Below are 26,812 nucleotides of genomic sequence, written 5' to 3'. Positions count from 1 at the left end.
TACTTGACCGAAAATTATTTATTTTATTTTAGGAATACTTGCTACTTTGGAAAGAATATTGAAAGGCCAGGAGGCCATTTTAGAAGGCCAGAAAGTCCTCGAAGACCGGCTCAAAAAAGTCGAAGAGAATGTAAGTATAATGTTATGACCTTCAATACAATCTCTTTCTTTTTTTGTGTTAATCGTATTTTTTATGTTAAAGCAAGCCAATATAATGGTGAACCAAGAGTACCTGAGCAATGCCGTATAAACAGTGAATTCATTTTTTATTTGCGAATAGCTAACTCACGAAAACAATTCCTGATTAACGACACTATTTGCAAATAAGATTTTAAGCATTGCCATATGTTTTAACGCTTTTAGATTATTAATACGATTTTTAAATATTTCATTGCGTTTTTGAATTACTTGGATTGCAAGACGGACAAGAATTTTTGATTCTATAATTTTTACATTTAAAAAAATAAAAAATGTATCATATTTTATTCAATAAAAGAGCTACCAAATAATTAAATTTTACCATCCGGCATCTCATAAAAACCGTAACCAATGTGACCTATAAACAGTGAGTTAGTTAATTGCAAATAATTTTTATTTGCGAATAGGCTACGTATAAACGTAGTATGTATGGATGAGTGTGCCGACTCCCTGATCGTGTTCAAATCAACGGTCTCTTCAGTGTATGCTTCCTGTAAATGTTCGGTCAATTCATCTATTATTTCACCGCGCTGTTCTATCCCAAAAAGTGTCCTAGAAGGTGACTGACCCGTCGTACCATCTAGTGAGTCGTATTATTCACAGAAAATTCTACCTGCGTCAATTTTTCCACCCAATCAGAGTGTTCCATTGGTTCCATTATCTTAGCTAACATTGCCCTTACGTCCCTATTTATCCTTTCGACCTGACCATTCGATTGTGGCGATGCTACTGAGTTTTTCACGTGAACGATATTGCGCTCTTCCAAAAACCTAGCAAACTCGTTGGTCGTGAAACATGTCCCACGGTTACTAATTATGCGTCGCGGTCTACTGTAATATTCAAAATACTTTCTTAAGGAACATAAAACCTCCTTTGTTCCGGGAGAATTTACGAAATATAACTTAGTAAACTTCGTGAAAGCATCCACTATCACCAGGATATGCTTTCTTTTAGATTTTATTGCTGGTAAAGGGCCACAATGGTCCACATGCAATGTGTCAAATGGTACCGGTTTCTTTTCTATACTGTATATTTATACAGTCTCGTTTTTTCTATGAGGCGCCGAATAGTATATGCATTTAAGGCAATTTCTTATAAATTGGTTAAGTCTATTTTTCATATTCGAGAACCAATAATTTTTCTTGATCTGATTCATACACTTTTCAATTCCCACGTGTCCATATTTCTCGTGTGTCAGGCGTATGATGTTCGACAACATTTCCTCTGGCACATATAACTGTCTCTGTCCCTTCTGTAATCTTAGATTGTTTTTTTTTCAAGAAAATTTTACAATAAATGATTTTATTTTTACGAAGCCATATCACTCAAGATTCCATGACAAATAAGTTCGTCATAAGAGTGGACTATATAAAATTTTTTCCTATACAATATTAGTTATGCATGCAATGAAAATTTGGCCTTTAGACAAACTGGACTATAGGCGAAGTGGACTTTAGAACAAATAATTTGTATGAAATTTTAAAAAAACTTGCAAGTGAATAGGACTGTTTTGGCTTACATCAGTTTTTGGCCATTAAGCTAAGTACTCTGTTCAAAATTTCATGCGAAATGCTGTCAAACTACATATAAAATATTTCGAATGAAATATTTGCGAAATAATTTTTAGTTTCTTTTTCCGTAAGAACGTATCAGCTGTGTGAAATTAAATCACAAAAAGTCAGCCAAGTTGACTTAGGCCTCCAAAATATTATAATTTTTTTTAATTGTTTGTTACTGAATTAATTTGCAGGATTATGAAACCGATATGAAAAAGTTTCAAATTTGATGAAAAAATTGTTGAATGGTGTACACAATTACCGATAATGGATTTATTTACATACTTACATCAATACAAATTTAAAATATTTCAAAAAAAATGCTGAATATTGGAAAAAATATATATTTTATTCTTTTGTAAATTTTAAATATTTCACTCTCAAAAAATGTTGGCAGCACTGCCTTCATATTGTTAACAATTTTGTCTGAATATGATTTCAGCTGTTTTAGCTGTCACTTGAGTTAAAAACATAGCAGCTGATTCGTTACGGAATGGAACTTACAAACTAATTAGGTATTTGTATAACCTTTAAAGTTTGTTAGAGCTTTTTTAAATACTACTTTTCTTTTGGATGTTAATTGCTGTAATACTTTTAAGAAAATTCTCATAACATTGTACATATCTATATTATATTAAATTATAATTAAATAAGAAAATATATTATATTTACAGAATTACATTTTATATGTTGTAACCTATTATATTTACAAATAACAAAATATTAACTACATTTCGTAAGCTGAAAATATTGAAATATTAAGGTGGGATAGGTAATAAGTTTATCAATTATTCCCTGAGTGCTTTTCTCCTGTTTTTCTTTTGAGGTTTATTGTTCGTCCAGTCATTATCTGAAAAAAATAACAAAATATTTGATTAGTAAATAATTAATCTGTGTTAAGATAAATATGCCGAGTTAAATATGTTTCCACGTAACATCTAACGTTATTACATTTTTGATTTCAAAGTTAAATATGTTATGACCTAACGACATATTTATCAAAAAATAAAATTATTTTAAAACAAGTAAGAGAGCTATATTCGGATGTGCCGAATCTTATATACCCTTCACCAAATTATACTTTAAAATACATTTTTTTAAATATTTTTAGGTAAACAAAATATAATTTTTATACCCTTCACCATGAGTGGCAAGGGTATATATAAGTTTGTCATTCCGTTTGTAATTTCTACATTTCTCATTTGCGACCCCACAAAGTACAATGGGTCAAAATAGGAAAAAATATTTTTTCACTCGAATTTTTTGGAAAAATTACTCGGTGTTTATAAATTTATCCACTTTTTACGGAAATCATCCCATTAAAGATTTTATAGTTGATTCCGTTACCTTTTTGACGATATGGTCCAAGAAACTTCTTGTGGAATTTTGTGTGTTTTTTGTACGGTATTATTCTTGAACATTGCCTCGTTCATCAGCCACATAAATATCATGAGCCGGAAGTTGTGAAACACATAAGTTTCATCACCAGGTGTATTTTTTTATAAAATTTGAGCTCAATTTTTTCGCTCGTTCTTTTGCATTGCGATCTGGAACTTTTTGAACCTTATACAACTTCAACCCAGCATTTATTTTGGCTCTGCTCACAAAAGAATCAGATCATTTAACTTTACTGTTACTCTTTTTTTTAGAAGATTTTCTGATAGAAGTGTTCGGTGCGCTTCGAAAGAGTTGTTCGAATTCTTTTGTTTTACCAATATCTGTTAAGACTTTTTTTCTTCCTGATCCAGGTTTTCTTTCAATGTTCATGTCTTCCTTATACATTTAATGGCTTTTGAACCGTCAACCTTCAAATCTGTTGCTATTTTTTTGAAAATCCATACTAGATTTTTTTAAAAGTTTTAATTATTTTTTCACTCTTTAACCCATTAACGCCGAATGGGTAGAAAAATACCCAAAAATAGAGAAATTTTAGAAAAATTCTAGGAGGGCGATATCAAAAATCTTTTTTTTGGAATAGATAAAGTAAGAACCGAGCTATTTAAAATAATTTTTCGGTAATATTAGGTAATTTCTTGGTGGGAAATTAGTGGGCCAAAGTTGAGCAATTTAAAAAAAAAATCGAAAATAAACGGGGGGAGTGGAATTCCCCATACCCTCCATGTGTATAGTAGTCTTAGATGTCCTCTATCAGTAAACAAAATAACCAAGTGATTAGACCCACTTTCCTAAGCAACAAGTACGATTTTGTGGATTGGGTATAAAAATACCCACTAGGCATATGTGGGTTCTAAAACATATGAAATATGAATCTAATTTTTCAAGTAAAAATTTAGTTTTTTCTTTAGAAAATCATAATAAAAACATTTAAAGGTATGAGAATACATGACTATATAAAATATTTAGATGGTGAAAGGTTGACACAACCTAACTAAAATTTTTTCGACCATGAAATAATGAAGTCAAACCTATTCTTTTATATTGATGGTGATTACCACAATTATCTTATGTTGAAAAATAGTAGTTATGTGCGTGTAGGGGTTTTTAAACCCCACAGTTCGTGGTGACAGTCTGAAACTAGCAATCTAATCTACTTTCAGGTTACAAATAGCCTCATAATTAGTAGACTTGTCCTAGGAGGAAGTCAATTGACTCTTTGGGGACAATAGCTACATTTTGTCGATTGCAAATGGACAATTTACTCTGCATTCGAACCTGTCATAATAGGTTGAATAACTGCTTTCTGAGTACAATACAAAAAACCAAGTGTCAAATGTCCCCATCTCTAGATTTCTTAGGACCAGTAAATACCTTGCAATACCTTGGAATGTTTAAGTAACAACCGTCTCCACTCTGCATTACAACGAGTACATTCTTGACGAATGACCCAATACATACAAGTTAGAGTCAACCAAGTGTTTAGACAGTAGTGACAATTAGTGTAGTTTACGGGTGTATTGAGTTCTTGTCGAACTACTGGGTAGTGTTAGAGAGTTTCATTCCTCCTCAATTTGTTATTCACTTGTGAAAACTTTACCAGAACCATTAGAAAGTTACCATGTTACCATGGTCTTAATAATAGTCATAGAAAAGTTGAATCCATATAAATATATAAATGTCTTTGTAAGTCTGTTTCTTTGATTTTATTGAAATTTGGAACATAGATAGATCCTTACTTGGAAGCGTCAATAGGCTATAGGCTAAGCAATAATAGACTATATAGTTTTTCTTAACTTGGTCCACAAAGGGACAAAAGAGGGCAAAATTTGTACCACCCATACAAAGTAAATAGTTATTTTCGAATATCTGAAGAACTAAAATTGTGACTATCTTCAAACTTTATACGAATCAATATCGTATCACTGTTTGAAGTTTAACTAAAAATGGGACGGATCGGAACAGGGGGTGTGACACCTCAAATACAAAGTAAATAGTTATTTTCAAATATATGGTGAACTATAATTGTGTAAGTCTTGAAATTTAGTCCGAATAGCACCCTTATCATTTTACATGGTTTGGCTGAAAATGGGCTGTATTAAATTAGTGGGCGTGGCACCTACCATACACAGTAAATAGTTATTTTCGAATATCTGGAGAACTGTAAATGTGAAAGGCTTCAAACTTCATACGAGTTAATTTCTTATCAGTGCAAGAAGTTAATAAAAAAATGGGAAGGATCGGAACTCGGGGTGAGTCACCTCCCATACAAAGTAATTAGTTATTTCTAAATATCTTGAGATCTATAATTACTAGATTCTTCCAACTTTGTGCGAATAGCTCTCTTATCATTTTACATAGAATAGATGAAAATGGGCGGGAGTGGATAAGTGGGCGTGGAACTTCCCATGCAAAGTATATTGTTTTTTCGAATATCTGCAGAACTATTATTGCGACAGCCTTCAAATTTTATACGAATCAATTTCTTATCAGTACATGAAGTTTATCCAGAAATGGGACGGATGGAAACAAGGGGTGTGGCACCCCTTCTTAATTTCTGGCATAACAGGACACTGGCATCAACGTAATTTACACAAAGTTTAAAGACTCTTACAATTAGATTTACTTGATATTCGAATATTTATATATTTTATCTACAATGGTAACAAAATAACTCATTTGAAGCATTACTTAACTATTATAATAAATAGCTTTCATATCATTATAAGGAGTCTGACTAAAAATAAGCGAATGTCTTATTATTTTTTTATACCTTCAACGGCATAGTACGCAATTAATCACAAACAAGAAATTCCCGTATTAATTGTATTCATTTATTTGCTTATAAAATCTTTTCACATTTTTTTTTTTATTTTACTTCGACAGGGGTAGCGAAGCGCACCGGGTCAAGCTAGTTGGAATTATAAATTGATGCAGAAATTCCCAATAACACCATATATTTTTTATATAATGTTTCCTAGAATTTCTCTTCGTAATATGGTTCTATATTATGGAGGCCAATATTTACATTATTTTCAACGTCAAGATAAAACTTTAGATCTTATAAATACACTCCATCTCAGACTTACCTACCAGTCTTTTCATTAGATTTTTGAATTTCATCAGACATTAAAATATTTTCTAAAAGTATTAACCATCATTATTTTCCTCATCTATTTATTATTGTTAGCCAACAACTGTTAAAACTTTAAGATGTTGAAGAATTTTCGATAAATTTTTACCGATTGATTATTGAATTTCTTTTAATCTATCAAAAAATGTAACAATATTTTTTATCAAGCTAGAGTAGGATTTTTATCCCGGGAATTCCCGGTTCAAATTTTGCCAATTTTTCACTACCCGATTCCCGGGATTTTTAGTCGGGAATCCCGGGAATTAAAAACTGACGAAAATACATAGAAAACAAGTTAAAACTCTATTTTTTTCACCAAAAAAAAACAGTGAAAAGTTTTTTTACAGTTTTTTGCTTATATCTTGGCAATAATAGACCGCTTATTATTATTATTTATTTGGGGTTTTTCGTATGAAAATTTTAAAAGAGAATTCATTATTTATAGAATTTATTTCTTATTGAATCATTCTAATTGCTTTAAATTTCTACTTAAAATCCATAACAAAATAGTTTCAAAAATTTATTAAATGATTAAATGTTTCTTCGATTAAAATCTATGAATGAAAGGCCTACATTTTTTAATTTTATTAATTAATTCTAAGCTCTGATATTTAATAATTATAACACTGATGTTTTTATGTGATATTTGGCTATAATATTCCTAATTTACAGTATCATTATATATTTCGGGAATAGCCGGGTACCCGGGAATGTAGAAATAAATTTCCCGATTCCCGGGAAATTAAAAACCCTAAGATAGAGTTATGTAGATCTATTGATGGTAAATGGTTAACATAACACAACTAGTTAGATATGTGGTTTCAACTTTTCACCATCTATTTGATAGCTAGGTATGCGCGGTTTTGGAATAGCTAGTTTGGAATTTAAAATTTGTTCTACATTTTTCTTTTATTCCCTTCTTTATATGAACAATTTTCGGTTTTGGGGAGGGGGAATTCCTATCACCCCCCCTGGAGCCGCGCCTGTAGCTAGGTATTGATAAATCTACAACGTAGATTGTTCGGCATATATGGGTTCTAAAATGTATATTTTTTTAAATAACTACTTAATGAATGAAGCCCTTGACGCACTTTTTTCGATGTGCGTCAAAAAAAAAGTGCGTCAAGGGCTTCATTCATCTAAGTAGCTAAGTAGCTAGAAAAATACCCATACATTGCAGGCTCAGGTATGGCAGACAAAAAAAATTTAAAATATCCAAGCCAAAATATAAATGCCTTAAGTACTGTCTGTATAAAATTTAATCAAAATCAGGCAACGGATTCGGGGATCAGGCATTAATGGGTTAATACTATTATTGGATATCGCATAGATGCACATTTCGGAATTACCAAAATATAATTGGAATTTTAAAATTAAGAACATTAAATTTAAATATTTCAATATACAAATTAAGTAAGCATTGTTAATACTGTTATATAAAACACTGAAAATATTTTGAGAGTATCAAATGAGTGTCGGATGTATCATACATAATAATTTTACCATCCCTGTCAAGGTTCAAATACTATTTTCTACTGTGTATGTAATTTTAAAAATGTTTGCAAAATTTAATTATACTGCCGGTATGATAACGGTATTGAAACTGGTATGATACCGGTATTGATTTGCAATTGATACCGGTATGATAAAGGTATTGATACCGTTATGATAACGGTATTGTACCGGTATGATACCGGTATTAGGGGAAACGGTATTTGAATACCGGTATTTTACCGAAATAATTATTTCGGTATAGGTATCAATACCGGTATATAATCAGTATCTGTATTAATAACGGTATCCTTGCTTTTGAGACATCGTCAGTATATTATTGGTTTGACGCCAAACACTTGTTATTGAGAAAAACGACAAAAAAGGTTTAGCTAAACTTTTCTCAAAATTTACGTGATAGAATTTTTTTAAATGTTTACACTTGATTTCGACATATGTTTTGAACAAAATTATAGATTTACACACCGTTATAAAAAGTTATTAAGATTTTAATGAAAACAAAAATTCGTGTGTGGTTTTTTAACATTTTAAATTATTTCACTTATCGACATTAAAGTTAGCTGATATGTATCTGAGTGAAGTTAGTGTTAGGAATAGGGGATAATATTTAGGTACCAAAATGTGAACTATAGGTACTTTTTATTATTCTAATGGTACTTTTCGAATTTTCTATAACAATGGACTTAAGGTAGGTTCACATATGGCAATTATTTGCTCAAAAAAGCGTAACCACTTTTTTTTAGCACAAATTTGTTTGACGTGTTTACTCTTACAAGTGTTTTGTAAAATCAAACATCAAATAAAAAAAAAATATTTTTTTTGTTTTGAATCAACCTAAGTAAAATAAATTGTTAATACTGTTATATAAAACACTGAAAATATTTTGAGAGTATCAAATGAGTGTCGGATGTATCATACATAATAATTTTACCATCCCTGTCAAGGTTCAAATACTATTTTCTACTGTGTATGTAATTTTAAAAATGTTTGCAAAATTTAATTATACTGCCGGTATGATAACGGTATTGAAACTGGTATGATACCGGTATTGATTTGCAATTGATACCGGTATGATAAAGGTATTGATACCGTTATGATAACGGTATTGTACCGGTATGATACCGGTATTAGGGGAAACGGTATTTGAATACCGGTATTTTACCGAAATAATTATTTCGGTATCGGTATCAATACCGGTATTTAATCAGTATCTGTGTTAATAACGGTATCCTTGCTTTTGAGACATCGTCAGTATATTATTGGTTTGACCCATACGCCAAACACTTGTTATTGAGAAAAACGACAAAAAAGGTTTAGCTAAACTTTTCTCAAAATTTACGTGATAGAATTTTTTTAAATGTTTACACTTGATTTCGACATATGTTTTGAACAAAATTATAGATTTACACACCGTTATAAAAAGTTATTAAGATTTTAATGAAAACAAAAATTCGTGTGTGGTTTTTTAACATTTTAAATTATTTCACTTATCGACATTAAAGTTAGCTGATATGTATCTGAGTGAAGTTAGTGTTAGGAATAGGGGATAATATTTAGGTACCAAAATGTGAACTATAGGTACTTTTTATTATTCTAATGGTACTTTTCGAATTTTCTATAACAATGGACTTAAGGTAGGTTCACATATGGCAATTATTTGCTCAAAAAAGCGTAACCACTTTTTTTTAGCACAAATTTGTTTGACGTGTTTACTCTTACAAGTGTTTTGTAAAATCAAACATCAAATAAAAAAAAAATATTTTTTTTGTTTTGAATCAACCTAAGTAAAATAAATTTTTCAAATAAATAAAAGAATTAAAATATATTTTATTTAATGGTTACGTCTTTTTCGTCAAATATTTGTCATGTGTGACCCTACCTTTAGAAACATGAAATTAAGCATATATGGTCCTAAGTGAGTGAGAATTCTAGGGAGAGACTTTTTGGTACTTTTTCTTTATTCGAATGGTACTTTTTGTAATTTCTTCATCAATGAATCTAGAAACATGAAATAAAGCTTACATGGGCCAGAGTGGATGGGAATCCACAAGTGGCGGGATGTTGGTACTTTTTCTATATTCTAATGGTACTTTTTGAATTTTCTATAACAATGGACTTAGAAACATGAAATTAAGGATATATGGTCCTAAGTGAGTCAGAATTCTTGGGGAGACTTTTTGGTACTTTTTCTATTGTTTAATTTAGATTTTTTTTATACGTGTATTTTACTTGAATTCATATTACTTGTTAGGATCTATTATACTCCCTATTTTACACCCTTGGGTGGGGATATTTCTATAGATTCTAACGAGTAAAACCGTTAACGGTATCTTTTTGCAACATTGTTCGCCACTTTTTATGTTAAGTTTTTTAAAATCTAATCGTTGATTGCCCTTTCAGTGTGACATACTAAAATTTTGTAAACTCTACACAAGGTAATATAAATAAATTAAATTTATTTGAAATATAAAAGACAAAAACTTCTACTTGTTTTATTTTCTTTACACGCACAAACATTTGGTCCACTCGAACCGGATTTCTTGGCAAAACATTGTGAGCACTTGGAATAATTGTATTTGTTTCTTTTACTTAAAAGGATCGCCATTTTTTTGGACACCACCAACAATCGTCTTCTTCATTTTTTTAATTTTTGAAAAAATAAATAAAAGGTGCGTAAATAAATACATTTTTTTTAAAAAAGAAGTGCCAAAAGTGTGAAGAAAAATAAAGTGAAGTTAATTTATTTTTGTATCAATTGTGTTTAATATACACACATACAAATAAATAAATACATTACATATTGTTATTACTTTGTGTTACTTTGATTGATCGCATTACCAACACCAGTTTATTATACAGTACAATTTTGACACTTGTTTTGTGCCCTTTTTCTTTAGTGCGAAATTTATCGACTGTTCTTTTTGTTTACGCAGACGGACAGAATAAAAATTTGTTAAAGTGATAAAAAATAAATTTAATAAATAAATCGGGCAGTGAAAATAATAATTAAAATTTGTTGTGTAATTTAATTTACAAATTTAGTGCAAAATAGTGTAAACAATTATAAAGAAGAAATATAATATTGTGTTTGTTGTACTTTTTATATATATACTTTATACATATTTATTATCCGCTTCTTCTTCGTTTGCAAATTGTCACCCTACGGTCGGTCAGTTTGCCTAATACTTCGTTTGTTTACACTATTTAAACTTTTTTCGCTGCATTTTTTATAAAATTCGTAACAAATTTAACTTTAAATAAATAAAATTAATTTTTTTGTACATTTAGAACATTCTTGTGCTATTAAATCGCATCAATTTAAAAAAAAAAAAAAAAAAGTTAAAAATTTGTTAATCAATCGTTTTATTAAATTTGTTTCATTTAACCACTTTAAATAAAATATAATGTCCGTATCAGAACTTGACAGATTTATTAGAGCTTCTGATGCTCTTATAAGCTTTCAGGCTTATTTCAATGACATAAAAGAAGACGTTCATACGGTTTTCACATTGGAGCTTCATAGTGATGAATTAAAAACTTTAATGGACACAGTTAAGTTGACTTATCAAAAATGTTTAGACTTTTTGTCTACTTCGGACACAGCAGAGCCCGATGATATTGACGTTACTTCAGCCAAGTACCAGTCGACTTACACTGCGTTTGTGAATTGTTTATCGAAAATTAGGGAACGTTTACATAACTATGAAGAGACTCAAAAGACTAGTGACTCACCGGTAGTGAATTCTAATTCTGAATCACATCACAATTTGGTAGTACCGCCCTGTGATGTTGAGACCTTTGATGGTGAATACCTGTCTTGGCCCTCGTTTAGGGATTTGTTTACCGCTTTATATGTAAATAATTCACGTCTTAGCAACATTGAACGGATGTGCCATCTTATACGAAAGACTAGTGGCGATGCAAAGGACATAGTTTCTAAATATCCGCTCTCTAATCTAGGCTTTGATATGGCATGGAGCAACCTTAGGGCTGCTTATGAAAATCCTCGTATGTTGGTTAACAACCAACTAAAGATACTTTTCAATCTCCCTATTTTAGATAAGGAAACTTCTGTAGGTCTCAAGACGATACAAAGGGGTATAAACAGTTGTCTTTCGGCATTATCGATTTATAAAGTGTCAACGGAAAATTGGGATCCGATGATCGTTTTCATGTGTATTCAACGACTTCCCGATTGCACTGTTACCTTATGGGAACAGAGCATAAAAGACAAATTCGTATTGTCTGTTTGGAAAGATCTGGATGCATTTCTGACGGAAAGAATTCAGACTTTAGAGTGTCTACGCGACATTAGGGAAGTACCACAAACGAAAAAATCAGTTGTTCAAAAGGTGAATACGCATCATGCTACTTCATCTTCTTCGCATTCTTGTAGTCTTTGCAAGAATCAAAGCCATTTTCTGCGTGATTGTAAAAGATTTAAAAAGCTTTCGGTAATGGACAGATTTTCGACAGTAAAGAAAAATAATTGGTGTATTAATTGTTTATCACGAACACATCAAGTGAAAGAGTGTAAAAGTATTCATAGTTGTTCTATTTGCAAGAAGAGGCACCACACTTTATTACATAGAAATGAGCCTTCAAAAGATTCAAGTGGAAGTTCTAGACCTTCTTCTTCGAGCGTAGGTACTAGTGCTATATCACAACCTACTCACTCTAGACCTATAGAATCTTCCCAAACAGCTAGTACTAGCGGTTTTAGCTCTTCTGCACCTCTTAATCGACAGGCGTTTCACATCTCACGAAACCAGACAGTATTGTTAGGAACTGCGATGGTGAATATTCATCATCAGGGTATGACATACCCAGCTCGTGCTCTTATTGACCCTGCTTCGGAAACTTCGTTTATCTCCGAACGGGTACAGAATCGTTTGAAAATTTCTGCGCATTCGACGAATGCCAAAATTTCTGGTATCAACCAAGCGATTTCTGTAACAGCAAGGAAATCGTGTTCCATTTATATTGGCACGCCCTTGGATTCTTCAATTATTTTGAATACCATAGCCCTTGTTCTACCAACCATATCTGGTAATTTACCATCTTTCATTATATCAAATGATCTTCGCAAAGATTTGCCTAATATACGTTTGGCAGATTCTCAATTCTTCGATTGCAGACCAGTTGATCTACTTTTAGGAGCGGATCTATTTCCGCAAATTATAATGGGTTCAGTTAGAAACGTTTTAGGGACATTATTGGCTCAGGAAACGATTTTCGGCTGGATTATCACCGGTCCGGTTCCACAGTCTTCGGTTCAGGTATACAACACTAGAGTTGACTTTTCTGAAGAGGATAACTTAAACCGTATTTTACTTAGGTTTTGGGAATTAGAGGAACCGCCAAAACGAAAAATTATGTCCGCACATGATCTTATGTGTGAGGAAAATTATAGGAAAACTACTCGTCGAGATTCTGATGGTCGATATGTGGTAAAATTACCTTTTAAACCGGAATTTCCTGACACGCTTTTTCTAGGCCATTCTAAACAGAATGTTAGGGCTCAGTTTTTAAGGACTGAATCTTCGCTCTTGCGGAACCCTCTTATCAAGAATATGTATGATGACGTTGTTAGGGAATATTTGACTCTAGACCATATGCGACCGGTTAGAGAAGAATCGATTTCTTCTTGCTATCTACCTCATCACCCAGTGATAAAATTAGATAGAAAGACAACTAAATTGCGAGTAGTTTTTAATGCGTCCAATAAAACGTCTAATGGCCACAGTCTAAATGATTGTTTGTTTGTGGGACCCACATTGCAGGCAGATCTAGTTCTCCTGATTTTACGTTGGCGTTTCTTTAGGTTTGTGTTTAATTGTGATATAACACAGATGTATAGGCAGATAAGACTTGATAGGTCTCATACTCCATTTCAGCGAATTTTGTTTCGTGATACTCCGACGGAGGAAATAAAAGAGTATGAGTTACAGACTGTAACTTTCGGTGTCAATTGCGCACCATATCTTGCCATTCGTACTTTGTTACAATTGGCTGATGATGTAGAATGTAAACACCCATTAGCGGCGGAAATTCTAAGGAAATGTATGTATGTCGACGACGTACTAAATGGAACTCATGATATCCCAACCGCTTTGATCGCTCGCGATCAACTTATAGCGGCTTTGTCTTCAGCGGGTTTTGAACTCAGGAAATGGACTTCCAATGAGAAGGCTATCTTAGCCGGGTTTCCTGTGGAACATTTAGTAGATGCCAAACTTTTAAAATTTGTAGAGTCAAGTAGCTCTAAAACTCTTGGCTTACAGTGGAATGCACACTTGGACTCCTTCTATTTCAATGTGGACCGTATTTCGATGCGATCAAGTCACACGAAGAGGGAAGTGTTGTCTATTATTGCGAGGTTATTTGACCCTGTTGGTTGGTTAGGACCAGTCATTATTGTCGCTAAGATGGTAATGCAGAGGGTTTGGCAAGATCAAGTAGAGTGGGACGAATCTCTCAAACCTGCTACAGAAGCCGAATGGCAAAAATTTGCTTCTTCATATCATGAAGTGAACCAAATTCAAATTCCTAGATGGGTTCATTATGTACCTAATTCTAAAATAGAGCTTCACGTCTTTTCTGACGCATCGGAAAAGGCATATGCAGCGGTAATTTACGCGCGAATTGAAACACCTGATGGCGAAATTTTTACTCATTTGCTGACAAGTAAAACAAAAGTTGCTCCCATAAAGTCGATTTCACTACCACGTCTTGAACTTTGTGGTGCAGTTCTTGCGGTGGATCTTTTGAAATCATTATTATATGAAATTGATATCCCGTTATGCCAAATTTATTGTTGGACCGATTCTACAATCGTCCTAGCTTGGTTGAAAAAAGACCCTTGCTCATGGGCAACCTTTGTCGCCAACCGAGTATGTAAAATACAGGAAATTGTCGGAAGACATAATTGGCACCATGTCAAATCAGAAGAGAACCCAGCAGACTTGGGAAGTCGAGGCATCTCGCCCTCTGATTTGTCACATTGCGAGCTTTGGTGGCATGGCCCATATTGGCTTCGGGAGAAAAGCACTACCTGGAATTTTGGTTATTTGTCTTTATTGGATACGGATTTGGAAGCTCGTGCAGTAAAATCGCATGCTTCATTTTTTAACAATTATGAAGATATTTTAGAGAGATTTTCTTCACTTGATAGAGCAATTAGAGTGTTAGCATATGTTTTTAGATTTTTCTATAAAACCCATTCTGCTCATAGAAATAGAAACTCTTATGAATCTACCACGGTTACGAATATTGAAGTGAAACAAGTGAAATTACGATTGGCCATTCTTGCCCAAAAAGTCAATTTCGCCGAAGAGTACAAATGTCTTTTGGAAAAAAGACCCCTATCTTCAAAAAGTTCACTTTTAACGTTGAATCCATTTCTGGATAATGAAGGTGTCATGAGACTCAACGGTCGCTTGGCTAAATCACCTTCATTAGTTTACACCGAACGGCATCCCATATTGTTGCCATATTCTTGTCGCTTTACACTTCTTTTGACTGAATTTGTACACATGATTTCTATCCATGGTGGAAATCAATTAATGCTCAGGATATTGAGGATCGAGTATTGGGTACCTCGTTTGAGAACACTTGTTCGAGCGGTTGTTAACCGCTGCAAACGTTGTATCCTCGATCGTAAACGTACATGTACGCAAATAATGGCTGCGTTACCTCCTGAACGAACTCAGATAAGCCGACCATTTACGACAACTGGAGTTGACTTCGCAGGGCCCTTTGACATGAAAAATTTAAGTGGTAGGTCAGGTCAAATTTTGAAAGCCTACGTCTGTATTTTTGTTTGTTTTTCAACAAAAGCCATTCATTTGGAAGTAAGTTCAGATTTATCAACGGATAAATTCTTAGCCGCTTTTAATCGATTTATATCGAGGCGAGGTTGTCCAACTACCATGTTTTCCGATAACGGTACAAACTTTGTTGGAGCCTCTCGTGAGATAGAAAGGGATTTTAAAACATTTTTATTAGAAAGTCGCGCTCGGATGTGTTCCACTTTTGGTATTAATGGACTGTCATGGCGATTTATTCCAGCCGGCGCTCCTCACATGGGAGGCTTATGGGAAGCTGGAGTTCGAAGTTTTAAACTTCATTTTCGAAAAGAAGCCCAGTCTGTAAAATACACATTTGAGGAATTATCGACGGTCCTCGCGAGAATTGAAGCTTGTCTTAATTCGAGGCCGCTTTGCCCCATGAGCGACAATCCTAATGAGCCAGTAGCTCTTACTCCGGGCCATTTTTTGATTGGCTCGCCCATCTTAGCTCCCCCGGAACCTTCTATATACGAATCCCCTCTAAGTTTGGTAAATCGATATCGAAAAGTAAAAGCGCTAACCCATCACTTCTGTCGACGATGGAAGGAAGAATATTTAACGAACTTACATAAAAGATATAAATGGAAATGGCCGGAACGAGAGATCGCTAAAGGTGATTTAGTAGTCATTAGAAACGAACAATTGTCACCGACTTCTTGGAAATTAGGACGAGTCGTTAAAACTTATCCGGGAAGTGATAGTCACGTACGCGTCGCGGACATACGTACTGAAAATGGTGTGGTAAAGCGACCAATTACTAAGCTGGTCGTTCTGGCCAGTTAAACATTTGAATTAGAAATTTAACTTTCATTGTTTCCTAGAATCATGGTCTCTTTAAACAATTTCTTTGAGGACGCTTTACTTGAAGATTATGAGGAAGCAATGGAGGTAGATGCAGCCGTTAAAGCTGAGCTTAATGCCGAAGTTATTAATGAGGTCCCAAAAACTACAACCACGGCTGACGTCTCTACTGCTGACGACATGGAAAAGACCCCAACTTCCGTTGTGGTACCGGCTCCTGTAGCCCCTATATCTACGGATATAAATACCTCAACGCCTGTTGGAGGATCGGCTCCTGAAAATACTACGATATTTAATACCTCTGTTTCTACAGTGGTAACGGCTCCTGAAGTCCAAACACCGTCAAATCCTGATGAAATGTCAGGTGTCGTTGAAGCCTCGGGTTCGAATACGTCGACTAGCAATACCCAACGGGTAGCCGCGAACTGCAAAATTTGTAATCGTAAACATCAATTGTCATCGTGTCGCGCTTTTAAACACATGACATTTGAGAAAAGAATAAGAATGGTTCTTCTTCACCATTATTGTTCGCGGTGCCTTTCGGCGCAACATATTTCACGTGATTGCAAGAGCTCGGGTCGATGCAAAAAGTGCAAGGGCAAACACCATTCGATGCTTCATGCGTCAAATAATGCCAACAAAAACGTTACTAGAACGGAAAATCGTCTTCCCTCCGTCCCTAGCACTACATCTACATCGTTGTCAATACGGCACATTGTGTCTTTTTCACCAACCGCAAAGGTTATTTTGCAATTGTCCAACAGGAATATTCCTGTACGGGCAGCTTTGGATTTGTGCTGTAACATGAGCTACATTTGCTCCAGTTTAGTTGCAAATCTAAAGCTGCCCGTTTCTACAGTCGACAAAGACGGAATGTGTCGTATTCGGATTAGTTCTATTCACGATTCGTCGCAAACGATAGATTTGACCGCAAAAGTACGACAAATGAACGGCATAAATACGCCAGTAGAATCGGTTTCGGATACGGTGAAGATGCATTTTGAGGGTTTGCAATTGGCAGATCCTAGTTTTAACGTTTCTGGAAAGGTCGCCCTTGTAATAGGACCCGAAGTAGCTCCTCAAATTATGAAAGGCAGGATATATTCGAACCCGGGACTTCCAATGGCACAATATACCATTTTTGGTTGGGTCATTTCTGGCCAATCTCCTCTTTAAGGGGACCAGTTCATGGTCTGATCAAAACCATATCCACTTTGGGTGCAGTATGTAGTCTGCGTAAAACTACATCCCATAGATCTTGCTCTATGGGAACTTTTTACCAGCTGGTCTGGCCTGGTCTTATGACCAATTTGTATTTTGAAAAAATAAAATAAAATTGAATAAATAAAAAACATATATTATTTAATTTATAATTTATTTTATTAGTATTACCTTTAAGTTTAATATAACTGTTGCAACATACTTTGTTGTTGCAAGGTGGCCGGCAATGTTTAATTTAGATTTTTTTTATACGTGTATTTTACTTGAATTCATATTACTTGTTAGGATCTATTATACTCCCTATTTTACACCCTTGGGTGGGGATATTTCTATAGATTCTAACGAGTAAAACCGTTAACGGTATCTTTTTGCAACATTGTTCGCCACTTTTTATGTTAAGTTTTTTAAAATCTAATCGTTGATTGCCCTTTCAGTGTGACATACTAAAATTTTGTAAACTCTACACAAGGTAATATAAATAAATTAAATTTATTTGAAATATAAAAGACAAAAACTTCTACTTGTTTTATTTTCTTTACACGCACAAACATCTATATTCGAATTTTCTATAACAATGGACTTAGAAACATGAAATTAAGCATATATGGTCCTAAGTGAGTGAGAATTCTAGGGAGAGACTTTTTGGTACTTTTTCTTTATTCGAATGGTACTTTTTGTAATTTCTTCACCAATGAATCTAGAAACATGAAAAAAAGCTTACATGGGCCCTATTAGGTGGGAATCCACAAGTGGCTGCTTTTTGGTACTTTTTCTATATTCTAATGGTACTTTTTGAATTTTCTTAACAATGGACATAGAAATATGAAATTAGGAGTATATGGTAGGGTATTCAATTAATCGGGTTTCTGGTTTAATCGGTTAATCGAGCAAATAATTAATCGAGGTTTAGATTTATTCGGTTAATAATCGGTTAATTTAAAATTATTCGATTAACCGAATAATTTCTATTTTAATTTTAAATTGAAAATACAACAGCGAATTTTGTGTACAAAAACATAAAAAAACGGCAAATAAGGTATTAAGGATCATTTTTGTGAACATATCGCCTATTTGCTGCAACAACGTCATAACTCAACTGAGTAATACAAAATTATCAGTTTTCAAAAAAGTCAATTATTTTTTGTATGAGAGTATTTTTTTTTGTTGTAAACATCAAAATTAAAATTCATGTTTTCTCGTATATTTTATATGTAAAAATTTGTTTAAAATATATTTAAGAAATAGTAAAATGTCATAAAACATTCAAATGCGTTTTTATCGAAACAATTTTTTTTAATTATGACGTTGTTGCAGCAAAGATCGATGTGTGAGTTTTTAGGGTTTTAGTGAGACCTTCTGAAATAATCTTTTTTTATAAAAAGAATATAATTTAAACGATTTTTTCTTTAGATTTAATAAAACTTTTCTTGGAAAAACACTCTCTCGGTGATTGTATATGTTGGAGAAATCAAAAGCATGATAAAGAATACATATTTCGTTTTGGATTGCTTTAGATTTAGATTAATTAAATAGTTTCGTATAAAAGACTCATTTAAAAAAAAAAGTTTCGTCTATACATGTAAATACAAATAAAGTTTCAAAGACATGTAAATTAAATATATCAGTTGTTATACATACTCACTAATCATGTTTATTGGATGTTCCAAAAATATCTAATTTTAATTTGAAATTTGTATTTGAATTGAAAGGGAAAAATAAATACAAAAAAATTGTTTAAGTGCAAAAAAAGGAATTTCGGTTAATCGGTTAATCGACACAAATTAATCGGTTTATTTGTTAATTAAAAATCGGCAATTTTAAATTATTCGAACTGTTAACCGTCCAAAATTAATCGGTTAACCGATTAACGGTTAATCGATTGAATACCCTATTAGTTATACATTAACATAGATGTTAAAAAATGGAGCAAACATTCGTAGCTAACTTCACCAACTTTTCTTTTAATCATAATACTATTGGCCCACCGTTTCGAAAATCCGGCCTTTATGTTTTCTACGGTGTCAAAGTTATTAATTGATTGCAGTTATTCGCTGACCATTACGAGAACAAAATTTAAATTATTAAAATCCTAGAAAAGTTTCACCAATAACAAAAAGTCGCATTACCATTCTTCAACGTTCTAGTACCAAAACACTTTTTGATGAAACAATTAAACAAATTATAATGTTTGATATCAGATTACTATATTATAATTTCCTTTGAATCCAATTTCAAATAATACGTAAGATAAGATGAATAAAAAACACAGATTTTAAAATTATAGTTTGATCGTGGTTTTCCTAACATAACATTCGAAGAATATAAAGTGGCCACTTAAAATCGGTACGCACTGTAGTAATCATAACAACGCCCCCTGCTATCAAGATGGAAAAAGATTTACATATGTTTTTAACAACAAATCTACCGTTATTCTACAATAAATTGCAAGTCATTATGTTTATTTTTAAAGTGTAGACACAATGGAAAAAGACGCTAAAGATAAAATTGTGCACAAATATCTAGAAAATCCGACTTTGTTTTTGATCAGGTCAAACATTTTAAATCTCGGCAGCTCAAGGTTGTGTGGCTTTTAAATATGAATACGAAAAATTTAACAAAAATATTAATTTGGCAGGCAATCCACAGCTGCGGTTTGAAGAGTCAAGTTTTTCAGACATGTTTTTAAAGAATTTTCAGAATTATATATAAAAGGAGAGTTTGAAAAAGCGATTGCTGTCATTTATAAGACATCACACATCTGATACAAAGTTTTAGTCATGTTTTCATTACTCAATGACAAGTTGTCATTACTCAAATACAACTATGAAGTGGTATAATGAGAATAATATTGATATTGTACCAAAACACATCAATTAAACAAAATGCCAAAATCTTCGTCCAATCGAGATATATTGGGCAGTTGTTAAACGTAAAGTGAAAGAGAGTAAATAATCAGATTTTGATGAGAACAAAGTGGAGTAAAAATGTTGGAATAACGGTAGAAGTGGGAAAAAAAGTTGTGCAGCTATTAATGGCAGGCATGAAAAAAAAAGCCAGAAAATTTATTCGCTATAAAGACTCATAAAGGGTACGTTCGTAAATGCAGTAGTTGTTAGGGTATTCAATTAATCGGGTTTCTGGTTTAATCGGTTAATCGAGCAAATAATTAATCGGGGTTTTGATTTAATCGGTTAATAATCGGTTAATTTTAAATTATTCGATTAACCGAATAATTTCTATTTTAATTTTAAACTGAAAAACAAACAAAACATAACAATTCAACAATCCTTTTTATACAAATGTGAGTTTTTTTTAGGATTTTAGTGAGATCTTCTGAAAAAATCTTTAAACAAAAGAAATTAATTTAAATGTTTTCCTTTTAAATGATTTTTTCTCTAGTTTTAATAAAAGTTGGCTTAGAAAAAAAAACTCTATCACTGATTGTCGATGTTGGAGAAATCAAAAGTAAGGCATGATAAAGAATATCCAATTTTTCAGTTCTTTTTTTTTAGTTTTTTCTAATTTTTTTTAGATTTGAATACTCTTAATAGTTTTTTTTAAGTTCTGATAAAAGACTCGTTTCTGTAATGTCCTCCGACTCATTCGGGCAAAGTTTATCATAGAACATTGTAGAAAAAATTTCATTTCCAAATTCCTTAGTTTCAGTTTTGGAAAACTATTGTTAAAAGGGAATGTTCATGAGTTAAGACATACAATTTGAGTGTTTAAAATTATATTTCTATATAAAGTGCAAAAAAAAGAAATTTCGGTTAATCGGTTAATCGACACAAATTAATCGGTTTATTTGTTATTTTTTATTTTAAATTATTCGAACAGTTAACTGACAAAAATTAATCGGTTAACCGATTAACGGTTAATCGATTGAATACCCTAGTAGTTGTGCATCACTGCAGCATAATTAACGACAAAAGTTCAAAAATGCATTACTTGGCAGCACTGATTTACGTCAAATGTTTTTTTTGCTAACAATTTGCAGTGCTGCCGCAAATGTTTGCAAATACTGCAACAATTTAGTTTCTGATGCAATAGTGCGCGTTTTAGAATATTTTGTTGAAAAAAGCTAAAATAAAATTTTACATTGTTGCAAAATGGAAAACGGCACTATAAATATGATTTTTTAATTTGTACTAACAATTATTGTTTAATACCACTGTATTAAACAATAATTGTTAGTACAAATTAAAATAAAAAATCATATTTATAGTCCCGAGGAAGATTTTACGTATAATATTAAAAAATTAATAATAAGAACCAGGTTGGACATGGAATCAGAGTTCCAAGAAGGAAGAAAAAAGTCGGTCTTGTGGAGAAAGGTGCTGTCAAAAATTAAACCGAACTTTAAAATAATTAAGGAACAAATAAGCCGAAAATTTTGCAGAACCTTCTAAAAAGCAAACTCTGTGCAGTTTTTGCGCAGTAGCAAAGCATCTGCAACAGCTGATCACGCATCAGCAACAAAACTTGGCATAACTGCCGCAGTGATGAACAAATTTATGGCATTTACGAACGTACCCAAACCTACAGTTATATTTTTTTTAAAGCTTAATAAGTTACCTTTAATTTCATGTATAAAAGGTTGACATAAGTTGTTTTATTTAAATGTTATGCTTATGATCAAATGCTTGATTAAATCATACTCAGATATAAATCAAAGAAATGATGATCTTTGGAATGATAAATTTATATAAATTTGGTTTCCAAGCTAAAAGTTCAAAGTCGTGTCACAGGATGCGATATCCCCAAACCTTTAATTTCATGTATAAAAGGTTGACATAAGTTGTTTCATTTAAATGTTATGCTTATGATCAAATGCTTGATTAAATCATACTCAGATTGATTTATATCTGATCTTTGGAATGATAAATTTATATAAATTTGGTTTCCAAGTTAAAAGTTCAGAGTCGTGTCACAGGATGCGATATCCCCAAACAGAATATTAACAAGAGAGCTATATTCGGCTGTGCCGAGTTTTATATACCCTTCACCAAAATATACTTTAAAATATTGTTTTTTCGAAATTGTTTTTTAAATTTTTTTTTTTAAATTTAATAATTTTTTTTTTAATTTAAAAAAAAATTTTTTTTAAGTTTTTAAATTTATTTTTTTAATATTTAGTGAAAAAAATTCTGGTTAAAAAATATTTTTTCCGATTTTGACCCATTGTAGGTCCAACTTACTATGGTCTTATATATGTCGTTGCACAGGCATTTGAAATATCTATCATTAGATATCCATATTGTCTATATTAATGACTTAGTAATCCAGATATGGGTCAAAAATAGGTCAAAAATCGAGGTTGTCCTGGTTTTTTCTTATATCTCAGCCATTTGTGGACCGATTTTCTCGATTTTAAATATCAACCGAGCCGGAAGAATTTCGGAGATATTGATGTATCATTCGTGTATGTAAATTATTTGGGGGCTTCAGAAAGTTGATTTCAACACATAGACGGACAGACGGACATGGCTATATCGACTCCGCTATCTATAACGATTGAGAATATATATACTTTGTGGGGTCGCAAATGAAAAATGTAGAAATTACAAACGGAATGACAAACGTATATATACCCTTGCCACTCATGGTGAAGGGTATAAAAATAGATGGCCAAAAACATTTAAGGATGTATTTTGGGGAATGGAAAAATATATTTGGCATACAAGTTCGATACAAAAATGGCAAAGATTTACTCTTTATGGGTTGGCGGTGGACTTTCTTTAGCGAAATGCGAAACCAAAAGGCAGCAATATTTTACTTTTAATAATAACGTATAAAGAACGTTACAAACCTTAATAATTGTTACTAAAATAAATTTTCTACTGGTTATTAATTGTTTATTTTAATTGATTTATATATTGGTGCTTTTTTTGACTGATGACTTTCTTAGGTATTTATATATTACTAGGATCGCCTGATGGTCAAAATTCGACCACTAATAACGAAATTATACAGTTACTTTGAGTATACGCAAAAATATTTTTTCACGTTTGTGTACAAATACACGTGTATTTAGATGTGCATAAACATGTTGTTGTTGTTTTTCAAGCAAATTTAGAACGCTTTTTAACACTTTTATGGAAATAATTTTTTAAAAAAAATTATATTGTGCACATCTAGAGAAAATAATCTTTTAAACCATATATGATTCATCAATATTGGTGGACAATAACATATTTAAAAGTGTACCACAAAAAAACGTGTGGCCTATTTATATATAAGATGTAGTTTTTCTTAAAAATTTGCATCTAACTTTCAAAATTCTTTTTAATGTTTGAAAGATTATTGAATTAAGTATAAATTTATACAAAAACAACAAAAATCTAATTAACCGTTTTTACGTATTATTATATAACAATATGAATGTCGTGGTGCTATTTTTTTGACCGCAGCTGTATATATTAACTTTAAATTCATACAACTCCTATAAATAAATAAGAGAGAGCAGGTAAAAATGTTAACGCTTTTGTGCTTATAATTGCTATAAATTTAAATGCAAGCTGTTTCGATGATCTTGATTTATGTCGCTTTTATTCAGAATCAGTATAGCATTTTTAAATATAAGTTTCTATTACAAAATTGCTATACTGATTCTATATATAAGCTATATACATAGTTTTAAAAATTATGGCTAAATGGTTTTCGACGCCTTAAGTACATAAGGAGCACCTATCCATTTTCGGATCTCAAAAAGTCCTGATATGACAAAATTCACAATTTTATAATCTTTCCATTTTTGACCAATTCTTCGGGTGAATTTAAGATATAAAGTTCTGAAAAATAAGACTGCACCTCATTAAATTGACTTATAATTGTACCAGGGTTTTAAAAGAAGTATAAAATAATAATATTTGGTTGTAAAATATTGGGCCATCCTTTATAAGTGTTTCTAATTTAATAGTGACATTTTATCGGTATTGTCACAGTCGAAGTTTTAATCAGTATAAAATCAAAGAATTCTTTCTTTAATTAAAAAACTTTGCGAATTGCGACTATGTTAAATATATCTGATTCTAGATAAGCAAATTTGAACCACTATTATTGTTATTATTTTCTCTAAATGTGAATAATATTCATTGAATATCCCTAAAAGTTGTAATGTTAGGTATCTTAATAATTCCTTTAAGAGCATAAACTTTAAATTAGATTCATTCTTAATAACCAAATTTTTCTGCTGTCGGTTTGATAGAACCGAAAAAATCTATGGATATAATAGAATGATGTAATTAGCAACAAATTTGGCCATCGAAACGAATCTGAAAATTGGAACTTTTAGAATAAAACTTATGCAGAAATTCCCGACAAACATTTCCCGAAAATTAACAAAAAAATATTCCCGGCAATTCCCGGGAAATTTTTTCCGCGTAGGAACCCTAGTTGTGTAGCATTTATGTTAAATTACCTCTTTAACACAGGTAAACTAAAAACGGAGCTAACAGTCGTAGCTAACTTCACATACTTTGAGGTTGGAATGGTTGATTGGATCTGTTTTATGTGAGTTATGAATTAATATTTATTTTAAAATAAAATTTAAGCTTACCCCCCAATTCATCAAATGCCACGTTAGCAGATGATATACTGTGTACAGTTACATCATTAAATTCAGCAGTGTCAATTGCAGTAATTGCATTACTTGTAATTGGCTTAGGTATTGGACTTTCATGCAGGATTGTCGAATTGGTTGATAAAACAGAAATTTCCTTCGTCTGGCCTTGAACTGAAGGCTCCGACTTGTCAACTTGGCTAATCTCAATAGGTGTTACTTTACCGTTAACAACAGTTATTGGAATGTAATTTTTTTCATTTTCCACTTTAACTTTTTCGGTTTTACTTGTTTTTTTAGTTTTGTCTTGTGTCTTTTGATGCTTTTTATCTAATTTTGATGGCGTAGTTGGCTCAATTACTTCCTCAAGTTTGCTTTGTTTTTTCTTCTTTGTTGTAACCATTTGCCATTGGCCTTCCTCCTCTGTGCTTACAAAACTTTCCAATTGTTTCTTGTTAGTGGTTTGTTTTTTGGTAGAGGTATTCTTGGCGCCATTATTGACATTATTGTCATTAACTTGTTGCTTTTTGGATTGCAAATTTTTCTTAGGTGGCTTCTCATTTGAATTCGTTTGATTTTTATTTGGCTTTGATTTGACCGTATCGCTAGCTTCACCATCTAAAGTTTTTGCGGTGCTTGGGGATGTGTTTTTTGGCTTGCTATTTTTATCACTGTATAATTTTTCTTCGTTTTGTTTATTTTTTGTTTTTTGTTTTTTAACACATAACGCCTTTGATTTTTCGGAACTTAACTTTAATACAAAAACGACAACCACAATTGCCACAACAGGTAGAATGATTACCAAGTTATAATCTCCATCGCCTTGTAGCCCCAGCATATTAAGAATAGAAGACATGTTTAATTCAACAAAAATTGTATAAATAACAATGTTTACACGAATTTTTCGTTGAATATACAAATACTAAACAATTGAAAATAAATTAAATTAGTTTAAATTAGACAAGTATAATACAGGAAAACAAAATTAAAAGTTTAAATTCAGTCCACTAAAAATGCCACGTTCCTAAACAGTATCGTGTCGAAACAAGAAGAACAAGAACTAAAATGATAAGCAAGGCGAATTTATAGAAGGTGACGACAGAACTACAACAAATACAACATATACAAAAACAACAGGTACTTTGTTTTTGTAAAAAGATAAGTGAACTGTCAAAGTTGCCTGTGGTTGTTTTTGCTTTTGGGTTTGTTGTATTTTTCGCCACAACAAACACAAGTGAATTGACAGTTCACTTGTCTAAACAACTGAATAAAAAAAATAATCAGCTGTTCTTCTGTCGTCACCTTCTATAGATTCGCCTTGATGATAAGCAAGCCGACAAGGTGCCATCGGGAGCACAGCTGGTTTTAGAAATAGCACGCGATATTGTCAAACTACACACATAAAAAATATTCGCCGGTATGCATTTATGTCAAACTCCATATAAAAAAATTAGTGAATTCGCCTGTATTTATTTCAATTCACCACTGCTGTCACCTTGTTAAATACACCTTGCAAAACGAGTTCCAAGGAGAATTTATACAAGGTGGTGCAAGGCCAAAGCCAAGGCGTATTTAACAAGGTGAC

The 26,812-nt window shown here is 32.2% G+C and overlaps 2 protein-coding genes across 2 annotated transcripts; one reads left to right on the top strand and one right to left on the bottom strand.

Annotated features, from left to right (window-relative positions):
• Positions 1–2,084: 2,084 nt before the first annotated feature.
• Positions 2,085–26,288, bottom strand: LOC135962780 (serine/threonine-protein kinase pakE-like). Its single transcript, XM_065514674.1, has 2 exons — positions 25,225–26,288; positions 2,085–2,604 (listed from the first exon to the last, which is right to left on the bottom strand). The coding sequence occupies exons 1-2, from the start codon at positions 26,081–26,083 to the stop codon at positions 2,543–2,545; spliced, it is 921 nt and encodes a 306-aa protein (XP_065370746.1). The 5' UTR covers positions 26,084–26,288; the 3' UTR covers positions 2,085–2,542.
• LOC135962859 (uncharacterized) lies at positions 11,199–16,427 on the top strand. Its single transcript, XM_065514771.1, has one exon. It carries the CDS (start codon positions 11,199–11,201, stop codon positions 16,425–16,427), a length of 5,229 nt encoding a protein of 1,742 aa, XP_065370843.1.
• Positions 26,289–26,812: the final 524 nt, after the last annotated feature.

The sequence above is a fragment of the Calliphora vicina genome, chromosome X (genome assembly GCF_958450345.1).
Source record: "Calliphora vicina chromosome X, idCalVici1.1, whole genome shotgun sequence".
NCBI lineage: Eukaryota > Metazoa > Arthropoda > Insecta > Diptera > Calliphoridae > Calliphora > Calliphora vicina.
This window is presented reverse-complemented; position numbering and strand designations above follow the sequence as displayed.

Excerpts from the sequence above, each read along its gene's own strand:
- LOC135962780 (XM_065514674.1), bottom strand. The coding sequence starts at position 26,083 with ATGTCTTCTATTCTTAATATGCTGGGGCTACAAGGCGATGGAGATTAT. Across the intron at positions 2,605-25,224 it reads GGCATTTGATGAATTGGGGG|ATAATGACTGGACGAACAAT; the intron begins GTAAGCTTAAAT and ends TATTTTTTTCAG.
- LOC135962859 (XM_065514771.1), top strand. The coding sequence starts at position 11,199 with ATGTCCGTATCAGAACTTGACAGATTTATTAGAGCTTCTGATGCTCTT.